General features: G+C 42.4%; 1 protein-coding gene across 3 annotated transcripts in view; it reads right to left on the bottom strand.

Moving 5' to 3' along the window:
* Positions 1–325: 325 nt before the first annotated feature.
* RABGAP1 (RAB GTPase activating protein 1) overlaps positions 326–12,567 on the bottom strand; it is a 166,931-nt gene continuing 154,689 nt past the window's right edge. For 2 of the 3 annotated variants that reach the window (XM_025359966.1, XM_025359967.1), the window contains exons 22-26: positions 7,305–7,409; positions 6,346–6,429; positions 5,595–5,666; positions 3,409–3,606; positions 326–2,087 (exon numbers count right to left, since the gene is read on the bottom strand). In XM_025359966.1, the coding sequence (XP_025215751.1) occupies positions 1,965–2,087; positions 3,409–3,606; positions 5,595–5,666; positions 6,346–6,429; positions 7,305–7,409 (582 nt within the window). In that variant the 3' untranslated portion in view covers positions 326–1,964. The remainder of the gene's footprint in view (positions 2,088–3,408; positions 3,607–5,594; positions 5,667–6,345; positions 6,430–7,304; positions 7,410–12,567) is intronic. The other variant, XM_025359969.1, reaches the window with a different exon arrangement.

A 12,567-nucleotide genomic window follows, 5' to 3' on the forward strand; every position in this document is an offset into this window, starting at 1 on the left:
AGAAGGGGACATGGGGGGAGAAGAGGACGGGGGGGAAGAAGGGGACACGGGGGGAGAAGGGGACGGGGGGGAAGAAGGGGACACGGGGGGAGAAGGGGACGGGGGGGAAGAAGGGGACACGGGGGGAGAAGGGGACGGGGGGGAAGAAGGGGACACGGGGGGAGAAGGGGACGGGGGGGAAGAAGGGGACACGGGGGGAGAAGGGGACGGGGGGAAGAAGGGGACATGGGGGGAGAAGAGGACGGGGGGGAAGAAGGGGACACGGGGGAAGAAGGGGAGGCGACAGGAGCACATGATGATCAAACTGGTTTTTACAAAGCAATGCTGTTTGTACCAAAATATTTAATGAATATGCTGTTAAAATAAAACCAACAAAAGAAACAGTAATACAATTTTACTGGTTTATATTTCAGTTCATAAAGTTGACACACTGAAACTACCCTAGCACAATGTCCACACACCTAGCATTAGATAGGCTTACAGCCATTTTGGTAACTGAACAAGAAAGACACAGAAAGCAGCAAAGGGGATGGTTGGTGGGGAGGGGGTTGCCACTTGTTACCTCCTTTATTACAGATAACCTCAGCAAGCGTTAGTACAGCCAATAAGAAAAAGAGCTACAAAACAACCCGAGTGTCTTTATATACAAAACCAGTGCCTCTTGTAAGCAGCCACCTCAACACTGAACGCAGAGAAGAGGACAAAACCATCTGCGTGTCAGCCTGTCAGCATATCACTATATAAATTAGAAGTCAAAGTTTTTTTTTTTTTAAAAGGTGCTAAAATCTCCATTCCATAGCTTTGAAGTGAGAACTTGCAGCCCATCTGAACAGTGAGGTTTGCACCCAGGCATACTCTGAGGAGGGCCCAAAGGCCCAGCCCATCTGGGAGGGACAGGCCCGCAGGATGGAGACCTTGCAGCATGTGCACCCTGCGCAGACATTTACAGACACGCAGCTCAGTCTTTCTTGCTTGGACAACCTGTTGTGCAAAAACACTAGGAATCTTGAAGTGAGGGAGCTCTGTCCACAGCTCCCGCAATGGCAGGGAGGAGAGCAGAGCAGAGCCCAATGAACCTTGAGTGAAATTAAGTGCTCAAATAACCACATAATAAAATTGTGCAGATCGGCAGTCCTAGTCTGGAATTTAAACACTGTCAACTGGGCATATTGGGAAAGATATTTATATATATACACACACATAACACACACACACACACACACACACGACACGTTAAGCAAAATAAGATTTGTCCATGTTATAATCCAGTCTCACAGTCAAGTCACCCACCCCCGCCTTTTGAAGTCATTTGGCAGCTAATGCTAAAAAATAACAGGAACTATGAGAGTTGCATAGAATTGATCAGAAACATGAATAATGCCAAACCCAAAACCTGCGCATGATACAGTTTAACAGAACCAGGTGCCTTCAGATGCAACTATGAAACCCTCCTATTTAAAACAAAGTGCTTCTCCATGTCTACCTGGGGGACCTTCTGCTGGCATTGAAGCAGAAAAGAATTATTTGAATCTCTGATCCCCTGCCCCACCCCCACAATATATATATATATATATAATATGTATATTTAAAAAAAAAAAAAAGGGTTTAGAAAAAGAAAAAAAAAACAGACTGAAGGATCCCCTAACTCTGATCATGTAAACTCAGCCTTCAGGCTGGGTGAGGTGTTGACCTACATGGGGAAGAGGCCTGGAAGGTCACACTGAGGAGTGATTTCTAGAGTGTCCAGAGCATCGGCTGAGCTAGCAGGCCTGTTAGTATCAGTAGTCTTACCCCAGAAGTTGCCTGCTTCATGAGCTCTGGTCCAGTGACCTACCAACATGCGTCTATGGATCTGACTTAGGTACATTCTGGTCCTAGGACAAGTCACAGAATCACACATCTGGCCAAAGAAGGCAACAAAAGGTGTCATGTTTTCTGAAGGTGTCGGGAGGCGGCAGCTGCTCTCAGCAAGTCTCTTTCCCTTGAACCCCGGTTGCTGTCTTTATGGAGCTCAGTGTTCGGTTAAACCACGTCTTCTTGGCTGCCTGCACCTCGTTGAGGGCAAGCCCTAAATGGTGCTCCAAGTCCTGCAAGAGGAACAGTGCGCATGAGGATGCTGGGCTTGGTGTCAATGACATTGGCTCCCCAGAGGAGAGCCAAGACAAGAATGTAGTCTGTTTACTCTGGAGAGGCCTTGGGAAATTCCCTGTCTCAAACTGGCTTGAAATGCCTCGGATGCCTAAAGATTTGGGAGTTTTTAGTTAGGATCTAATTTCTTGCCTGGTCTATTTATTAAAACAGTCTTCTACTTTCTATGTCTCCCTCTTCTGTCCACCTAATGCACACCAGGCAGACAGCTAATGCTCTACTTCTGATGACATAATTTCATTTCGGCAAAAATCTTTAAACTCCCTAGCATGGCGTTTGAAATGCTTCGCAATCTGGATCCACACACTCTCTTCCAGCCTTAGCGCCACCTCCGTCCCCTACTGCAAGGGAAGAACTCCTGAGGCTCCTTCCTGGGCAGCCACTCTCCTCCTTGTGCTGTGAACATGCCACTCCCTCTGCCTGGAATTGCCACTGTTCTCCCTCTCCTGTAGCTACAATCCCTGTGCATTCTTTGATCACAGCACAGCTACTGCTGCTTTGGTGATGCCTTTCCTGATTATCCTGGGTAGTCACACTACCAGGTATTAGCTTTGCAGTCCCAGACCTATAACAGGGCCTGCCAAAGAGCAGATGCCCAGTGAATGTGTGCAGTGAGGGAGAATCAGCCCTAAAGCTTTTATCCTGAACTTGTTCTGTCCATAAACAGTGCTTAGGGTTTAGAGGTGCTGGTGGACCTACCAACGCATATAAAGATGACCAAAACAAGCCCTAACTTCTTTATCAGGAAAGGAGGTTCAGACAGGTAGCATATTCACAGTCACGAAGCTAGTTAAGTGGTGGGAACTGGAACAATAAAAGCTTGCATTTATAAAGCCCCCAGCATTCTGCCAAGCCATTTGTGCACACTATCTTACTTAGTCCTCAAACCAACCCATCAGATAGGGACTCATCATTTCCATTTGTAGATAAGGATCCTGAGATGTAGGGAGGTTACTAACCCAAGGTCAAACAGTTCAGCGGTAGAGCTGTGTTTCTAAAGCACTGTCTTCTCATCCCATCAAAAGATTCCAAGCTCTGTGTACCATTCTCAATATGACAAAGTGAAAATCCTCAAGACAGGGCAAATACTGATGAGACATCCACTGGCCAATAACAAGTCCTGTATTTCTTTTCATGACAACTGTGATCAAAGTTTAGAAGGTAGGGAAAAACCCAAACCATAAAGATAATTTCTGGGGTTTCTAGTCCACATCAGGAAACTCAGCCCGCAGGCACGTGTCTGAGCTCGGCTGCTGTTACCTGTATCTTACACTCGGCCTCCACCAGCTGGAGTTTGGTCTGTGCCAGTTCTAGCTCCATCTCTCTCAGCTGGTTCTTGAGCGTCTCTTTCTCTTCATCTGTGTCCTCATCTAAAACCTCCTTGGTTGAGCTTATGCCTTTTACACGCCCTTCTTTGTTGAAAAATTCCCGGCACCGCTCACAGTCGTCCACTTTTTGCTGAAATTGAATGTTAGATGTGAAGATGCAAAGAAGAGGAACTGGCCCTTTGGGATGGTGTGAGCATCCCCTTTGGGGGACGCCAAGAGACGGCTTCTCTGTTGAGCACTACAGTTTCTGAAAACCTGTGCTCTTTGTAAACTAGCAGATAACCTACTGGAAAAGCCACTTGGTATTATATACCAAAAATAATAAAAATACCATTGTCTTAATTCAGTAATCTCACTTCTAGGAACCCAGGGTGAAAAATGAAGCTGTAACTAGATAAAAATTTATGTACAAAATTTCCACTATAGAACTGGAGACAGGCAAAAAAGCAGCGGATAAACTATTCAAAACAATTAAATATTAAATATACTGTGCTATATTTATACAAGGAAGTACACCGCCTCTAAAAGGTTTTTGAGGAACTTTTTATAACATTGGAAAATGGATGCATAGTGGTTGAAATAGAACACAAAAATGTACATAAACTATGATTACAAATAAAATGTATTCCACATTTCATCAAAATAAGATGCCATTAACTATAAGAAATGTCATTTTATGTTCCTCTAAGAAAACATTCTGCCAATTAAACCACAAAAAGCCAATTATAAAACATCCCACTTTCAAAGATATTTAAATGTGAAAAAAAATGCTTATCTTAGAATGAATGAAATTTTATATGTTAAACACAGAACAAAGATTGAAAGAATACACACCACAGTGTTAATAATGATGTTATATGTGGAAAATGGATCATAAGGGCTTTTTTCCCTTATTTACTCTTCCAAATTTTCTGCAAGAATATTAAAGTTTTAGAATCAGAAAATAAGTTATATTTAAAAACCAGATCTGGATAGCCAGCATGGTGGCTCACAGCTGTAATCCCAGCACTCTGGGAGGCCAAGGCGGGTGGATCACGAGGTCAGGAGTTCAAGACCAGCCTGGCCAAGATGGTGAAACCCTGTCTCTACTAAAAATACAAAAATTAGCTGGCGTGGTGGCACAAGCCTGTAATCCCAGCTAGCTGGGAGGCAAGGCAGGAGAACAGCTTGAACCCAGGAGGCAGAGGTTGCAGTGAGCCGAGATGGCACCACTGCACTCTAGCCTAGGTGACAAGAGTAAGACTCCGTCTCAAAACAAACAAAAAAACACACAAAAACAGATCTGGTTAAACATTAATTATGACGAAGGCCAGTGTCATCTTGCTCTAGGTATAATGTTGCTTTGCGCAAACATGGCCATGAGCACAGAACCTACCCAAGTTCCTGCCCTCTGAGCTGTAAATATGTTAGTGAGGTACCTTTCAGTAAATTGCTTATCTTAGTAAAATCTGACAAGTACTGTAATATAGGTAGAGCTTAAAGAAAGAAAGCACCACATTATAAAAGCTCCTAAGCTGCCAACAAAACATTAAACAATTAAAGTTCTAAACTGGGCACAATGGTGCCCACCTGGAGTCCAGCAGCTCAGGCTGAGGTAGGGATTTCACTTGAGCCCAGGATTTCAAGGCCAGCCTGGGCAACACAGTGAGACCCTGTCTCTAAAAATAAAAAAAATAAATAAACTAAGGTCCTCATTGTACTTGGATGTGCTACAGCAGAAGGCATGAACTCAGAACAACACTGGAGAGTGACAAGCCACAGCACATGGTTCTGACCTCTGCACTCCGACCACCTCAAGCAAGACCTGTCACTTGCATGACTCCCTCTCCTCAGCATCACACTGCTGACACCGACTGCCTTACAGACAACATTTGGAAATCGTGGGGGCACTTGCACGTTGAGAGCTAAAGCTAGAGCTTGTTTAATTTCATCTGTACACCCTTCCAGAGAAAACAGGCATAATGTTAGTTGTTAACTATAGAGCCAGGACCTGTGACAGGTGCCTTATTGCTTAGATTCTCTCTCTTTTCAAATCAACTGCCTCCTCCCAAAACCTGTTTATACAGCCATAAAATGAAGTAGGTGGTATAAAATCTTTTAGGTAAAGAGAAGTCTTACCCGAATTTTCTCAATTTCCACCTTATTGGCTGTCTGCTGCTTCTCCAGTCTTTCACTCAACTGAGAACAAATCTAAAGAAACAAATATAAAACAATAATCTCTTGAGCAACTGTAATCATTTGCATAAATTCTGTAGTGGAAGCTGGAATATGTAAATTGGAATTAACATAGTAGCAAATAGGCTGCTACCACTCAAGAGGGGATATGAAGTTGCTGGATAAGTAGGGGTTCTTCTAGCTATGCCGCATCTGCATTCACTGGCCTAGGACTTGCAGAAACCAAGCAGCACCACACTCAATGGCCAATGGTTTCTGAACACCTGCCAGACTCATAAGCTAGCATGAGATCCTAGTGTAGGAGGGAAAATGACCATTTGTTATGTTCTTAAAACTCAACCAGTCAGGGAGAGAACTGGTTTAAAACTACACATAAACAAAAGTTCATAATTCTGAATCTGAAATACACACCAAAACATACTGTGGTTTTAAGGACCTACTCTGTGCTGAGCACTGCCAGGCACTCTACAAACATGGTCTTTTTAAATCCTCGTAACAACCTTCCCAGACATGGATGATTTTCCTTCTTTTACAACTGAGAATAAGTGAAGCCACTTGTCAATGCAAGGGGCAGAGCCAGGATAGGAAACCAGAGTGCTTGCATTTGGGTTTGGGGGTCGGGGGTTGGTATACATTTTTTCCCGACTACAGGCTTCCAGATTACACAGCCCAGTCCCAGGGTACTGGAACTTACCTGCTTATAGTCACCAATGATAGAACTGTTTTTTTTAATCTCAGATTCTGCCTTGTCAAGTTCCCGACGGCACATTTCTTTTAACTGCACACATAAAAAGGCAAAAGTGACTATGTTAACATAAAAAAAAAGGAAGTTCTGTCACCAATCGCTTAGTGCTAGGCTACCCAAAAAGTGCTGAACCAAACCCTGGAAGTCCTCTAATTCAGCTACTTTCTTCCTTCAATCTTGGCAGCACTAATCCCCTGTTCCTGATGCAGGAGAGGGAGAGAACAGTTAAAACTTCCAAAAACGTCAGACCCCATTTCAGATTGAGGCTTCTGCTGAAGGTCTTCCCTGCCAGTACAAGCCAACCTGTGGACCTTCACTGAGACGGCAGCACAAACCAGGCACAAACCAAAGAGCTCATAAGAGGACTGCGGGTTTTCAGCATCTCGTGGTTTCTGTAGAAAGGGCTTTGCAGTCTCTCACCCCAGCCAGTCTTGCCTCCTGGAGGACCAGGTGCGACAGGGGAGGGGGTTGCTCCTGGGCGCACAGCACCCAGAGCTCTTCTCATGCCTGCAGCTCTGTGTCTCCAATGACTATGGAGCACTGGCTCAGAACAAGACTTCCCAAGCTTGCTCTACGAGGGAGACAGCAGAGGACAAGTAGGGAAAGAGCCAGGCATTATATGATGTGTGCTTTCCTTCTGCAGAAATTCTACCCCCTCTTCATTGTTACACTCAGATGCCGATACACAGAAATTCGCCTGCCCCAACAAAGGATGGGCCTCAACCCACTGTCTCCTCCTAGGCTTTAATTAGGAACCATTGGATTTTACATAGTAGGAAAAAAAAAAGGTCTTTGGAGAGAAACTGAAGCCAGATGTCTCCAGGTTTTCTAGTGCCAACAGGAAGCCACCAGCTGAACTCCCAATTCTCAAGCATTTGCGAGACAGGAATGTGGGAGAGTTCCCTTACCTGAGCAGACTCTTCTTCCAGCCGTCTTTTCTCTTCTTCTGCATCAATCAACTTCTGTTTGGTCATCAGCAGCTCCTTATTCAGAGCATCTGCCTTTTCCTCAGCCTGAAACATTTAAGACATGCTATCACAAAACAAGAATTGGGAACTGCAAAGGGTTTACATTACTTAGCATAATCCCATTTTAAGATGATGGGGAAACTCTGATTCAGAGAGGGGAAATTATATCCCCAGGGTCACAATGAGAATACACTCATGCCTAAATACCTGTCCCAGTCTCTTGCTCAGAGGTAGTACAGGGCAGTAGTTAGGAGCTTAGCCTCTGGCATCACAGCCTGGGCTCAATGCCCATTGTTCACTGACCATGTGCCACTTGGACAAGTCATTGAGACCCTCTCTAAGCTTCCAGCTCTTCATCTGAGGGATAAGGCATGAAAAGCATTCAGCACAGTGCCTGGAATACAGTAAATACCAATAAAAGGTAGCCGTCATTATTATTATTAATAAACTGGTTTTCTTCCTCCAAACTGTGTTTCCTCTGCTTCATCCAACCCGTCTGGCATTTTTCTTGTTATTACCTGATAAAGGAGGCAGTCCCTTTCCTGGCACTTTTTCTTATCTTTAATGGCCACTCTCCACCTGTCTTTTTCTAAAGCATGCAAAGGTCTAGTGGGTGTAACTGTGTGTCCTAGTGAAAATCATATACTTTTGCCTGACATACGAGTTCCTGGTGCTGGTCACTCCAAGGATGACTGACTATACCATATTAGAGAAGACTCAAGGACTAAATACAGAGGGTCTCTGCTGGGCTCCTGATGTGGATAGGATTTCCCTGAAATTCTGACATCACCTAAAGTAGTGTAACTGGGCCACTGAGTTTTCCACTATACTCTACTTCCTTTCCTGTATCTTCTTTGGAAGAAACAGGTTCCAGAGAGCTGGGTCCTTAAATGGGGAACTGGGCCAGGCACGGTGGCTCACGCCTGTAATCCCAGCACCTTGGGAGGCCGAGGTGGGCAGATCACAAGGTCAGGAATTTGAGAAAAGCCCAGCCAACATAGTGAAACCCTGTCTCTACTAAAAATATACAAAAAATTAGCTGGGCGTGGTAGAGGCGCCTGTAATCCCAGCTACTCGGGAGGCTAGGGCAGGAAAATTGCTTGAACCCAGGAGGCGGAGGTTGCAGTGAGCTGAGATTGCGCCATTGCACTCCAGCCTGGGCAACAGTGCGAGACTCCATCTCAAAAGAGAGAGAAAAATAGGGGGGAACTGAGAATGGCATGATATGCAGATTCAAAAGGCCATTAATTACTGGTAAATTGCAAATGCATGCAATTAAATGTGGCCCTGCAGTTATGTCCTTCATGGGGAGTAGCTTATCATCTCCTCCTTTAGCTCAAACCCAAGAAGCAATCAAAAAAGGAAATGAAGAGACTCAAACAACAGGGAAAATAACTAGTAAGGAGAATGAAGTCCTGTTAAAGATTCTATTTTACTTTAACCAACAGAACAACCTATCCTCTCTCGCTTGGACTCGGTTAACATCTTTTGAGCATTACATTGAAGCATGTGCTACACACTTATGTTCTGTCCTTTTCTCATCATCACTACCTTGGTAGATGATGATTCATACTAAGACTGATTCTGAGGAGTATGGAGGAGCCTGCTGATGAAATGGGTCTTCTAACACAACAATCTTCCCTGCCCACCCCAACTCCCCAGTTTATAAAGCAGTTAGGCAGGGAAGTGATTTCCCCAAGCTCTCACTAGCATGTGGCATAGCTGGAATCTGAAACCAAGTCTTCTGACATTGAGCCCAGCATTTGCGCCACCACTCCTAAAGCTGACTCTCAAGGTCATGCCAATGGGAAGGTGCACAGAGGATACTGGCCTGACCCAACCAGGGTCCTCTAACGGCACCATACCCACTGCACATTCTATTTACATCAGCATATGAGGAGAGGGCATCTCGTCACAATAAACATAAATCCAGACTTCTAGTCATGAAGGATTAACAGGGAGCAAGTTTATCCTCCTACTATAAACAGAAAACTGGATAAAACATATGAAACAGCTATTTTCGGACACTGAGAACAATAAATGCAGAACTGAGGTTTCTGGAAGGAAGAAAACAAGGTCCTGCTTTCACCCTGACTTTCTGCTTAGGTTCCAAGCAGAGCATGAGAGCCTCAAAGGGTTAAGGAGACAGGAAGTCAGGGTGGCTGGAAGGCATGGGACAGGGCTCTGGAGAAGAGGAAGCTCTAGAATAGCTTATCAGGCAACACAGGAGATAAAATGAAATAATGAAAATACCCAATTAAACCAAAGAATAAAGAGAAAAAAAATGCAAAGAGGACAAATAGAAAACAAACGATCATTTGGACAAAACAAAAACCCATTTTATATATAAAGACACAGACACGTTAAAAGTAAAAGGATGGAAAAAGATGTACATACCACACAATACCATGAAATCTGGACTGGCTATAAAAATGTCAGATATAGCAGATTTCAGGACAAAGGATATTACCAAGGACAAAGAGGGACACTTCATAATGATAAAAGAGTCACTCCATTAAGAAAGTGTTAACAATCCAAAATGTATGCAGAAATTCAAATTACATGAAACAAATCCCTACGTAACTAAAAGGAGAAAAAGAAAAATGCACAATTAGAGTCACAGAAACTTCCACTGCGCTCTCTCAGTAAGCGACAGAACCACCAGAGAAAATCAAGTCGTTCTATGTAAGACTTGAACACTATCAACCAATTTGGCCTAACTGACACAGTACACTCCACTCACAATAGAACATATATACTTTCCAAGTGTATGTGGCACATTCACCCAAACTGATTATATGATAAGCCATAAAATAAATAACGGTATATTTTAAAAGGATTAAAATCAGGCAGGATATAATCTCTGATCACAACAGAATTAAATGAAAAATAAACAACAGAAAAGTTTCTGGGAAAAACAATAGTTGGAAATTAAATTACATACTACTAATAAACTTGTATAAGTGAAAGAATAAATCACAAGAACTGAATGAAAATAAAAGCACAACACATCAGAGTATGTGGAATGCAGCTGAAAATACTGCTTACATGGAGATTTATGATTTTTTTTTTCTTCAAAGAGACAGGGTTACATTCTGTTGCCCAGGCTTTTTAAAATGCAGTGGTACGATCACAGCTCACTGTAACCTTGAACTCCTGGGCTCAAACAATACTCCCATCTCAGCCTCCCAAGTAGCTGGGACTACAGGCATGCGTCACCATGCTCAGCTATTTTTCAAAATTTTTTTGTAGAGACGAAGTCTTGCTATATTGCCCAGGCTGGTCTCAAACTCTTGGGCTCAAGCAATCTTCCTGCTTTGGCCTCCAAAGTGCTAGGATTACAGGAATGAGCCATTGTGCCTGGCTGAGATTAATAACTTTAAATGCTTATTTTAGAAAAGAAGGTCCGGAGTTATTCAAGCTTCCTCTTTAAGAAGCCAGAAAAAGAGCAAATGAAACCCAAAGAAAGTAAAAGCAGAAATCAATGAAACAGGACAACAGAGAAAACTCAATAAAACCAAAAGTTGGCTTTTTTTTCTTTTTGAGACAACGTTTCACTCTGTCACCCAGGCTGAGTGCAGTGGCATTATCTCGGTTTACTGCAGCCCTTGCCTCCTGGGTTCAAGTGATCCTCTCACCTAAGCCTCCGATGTAGCTGGGAATATAGGCACGTGACACTACAGCCAGCTAATTTTTGCCATGTTGCCCAGGCTAAAGCTGGCTTTTGAAAAGATCAAAACAACTGATAAACTTCTAGCTAGGCTGGTTATGTCAAAGTGGGAAAAAGAAATGACGTACATCAGGAATGAAAATGAAACATCTCTACAGATCTTACAAACATTAAGAGAATAAGGAAATACACACAACCTTATATCAACAGACTTAAGATGAAATGGATAAATTACTTGAAAGACACAAATTATAAAAACAGACACACAAAAAATTAGAAAATTTGCATCGCTCCATATCTAGAAAGAAAAAGAATTCACAATTAATTTCCTGCAAAGAAAATTTCAGGTCTGCATGACTTCACTAGGGAACTAAAGATTTAATTAAAGAACAATCATACATAAAGTCCTCAAGAAAGCAGGAGGGAACACTTCTCACTTCATTTTATGAGGCCAGCATTCCCCAATGACAAAACCAGACAAAAATATTAAAGAAAACTCCACATATTCCTTATGAACATATAAATATTTAATAAAAATTAAAATCTTTAATAAAAAATAGAAACCCCAACTGGAGTTTATCCTAGGAATACAAGGTTGGTTTACATTGAAAAGTGAATTTATTTCACTATATTAAATAGAATTAAGGAGAAGTACCAAATGATTCTCTCAACAGACACAGGAAAAGCATGTGACAAAATTCAACACCCATTCATGACAAAAACTCTCAGCAAACAGGAACAGAGGAGAATTTGTTTCTTCAACCTACTCTATGAAAAACCTACAGCTAATGTCTGGAACCAGGCAATGATGTCCACTCTCACCATTCAGCATCGTTCTGAAGATGCTAGTCAGTGCAGTGAGACAAGAAAAAGAGAGGCAGATAAATATGAAAGGAAGAAAAACTGTATTCAGAGATGATATGATTATATATGTGGAAAATCCCAAAAAATATGTTTAAAAGTTGCCAGACTAACAAATGAGTTTTTACAAGGTCACAGGATACAAGGTCACAACACAAAAACCAGTTGCATCTCTAGAGACTAGCAATACACAACTGGAAAATGAAATTTAAAAAACAATACCACTTTACAATAGATTAAAACGTGCATGTCTTGTAAATTGAACGCTAAAAAACATTGCTGCTGAGAGAAACTGAAAAAGACCTTAATAAATGAAAAATTTAACATGTTCTGGATTGAAAGCCTCAATTGTTGTTCAGATGTCAATTCTCCCCAAACTGATTTACAGATTCCATGAACCTCACTCAAAAGCCAGACGCTTTTATTTCTAGAAGTTGACAAGCTGATTCTAACACTGATACAGAAATGCAAAGAACAACAAAGTCAGAGAACTCACATGAACTGATTTTAAGATTTATTATAAAGCTACAGTAAGCAAGACAGTGTGGTATTGACTTAAGGATAGACACACAAATAGATGGAGCAGACAGAATCAAGAAGTGAACCTGCAAATTTAGGGTCAATTGATTTTTAATAAAGGGGCCAAGTTAACTCAATGGGGCAAGTTCAGCA

The sequence above is a fragment of the Theropithecus gelada genome, chromosome 15 (assembly GCF_003255815.1).
Source record: "Theropithecus gelada isolate Dixy chromosome 15, Tgel_1.0, whole genome shotgun sequence".
In the NCBI taxonomy this organism is placed as follows: Eukaryota; Metazoa; Chordata; class Mammalia; order Primates; family Cercopithecidae; genus Theropithecus; species Theropithecus gelada.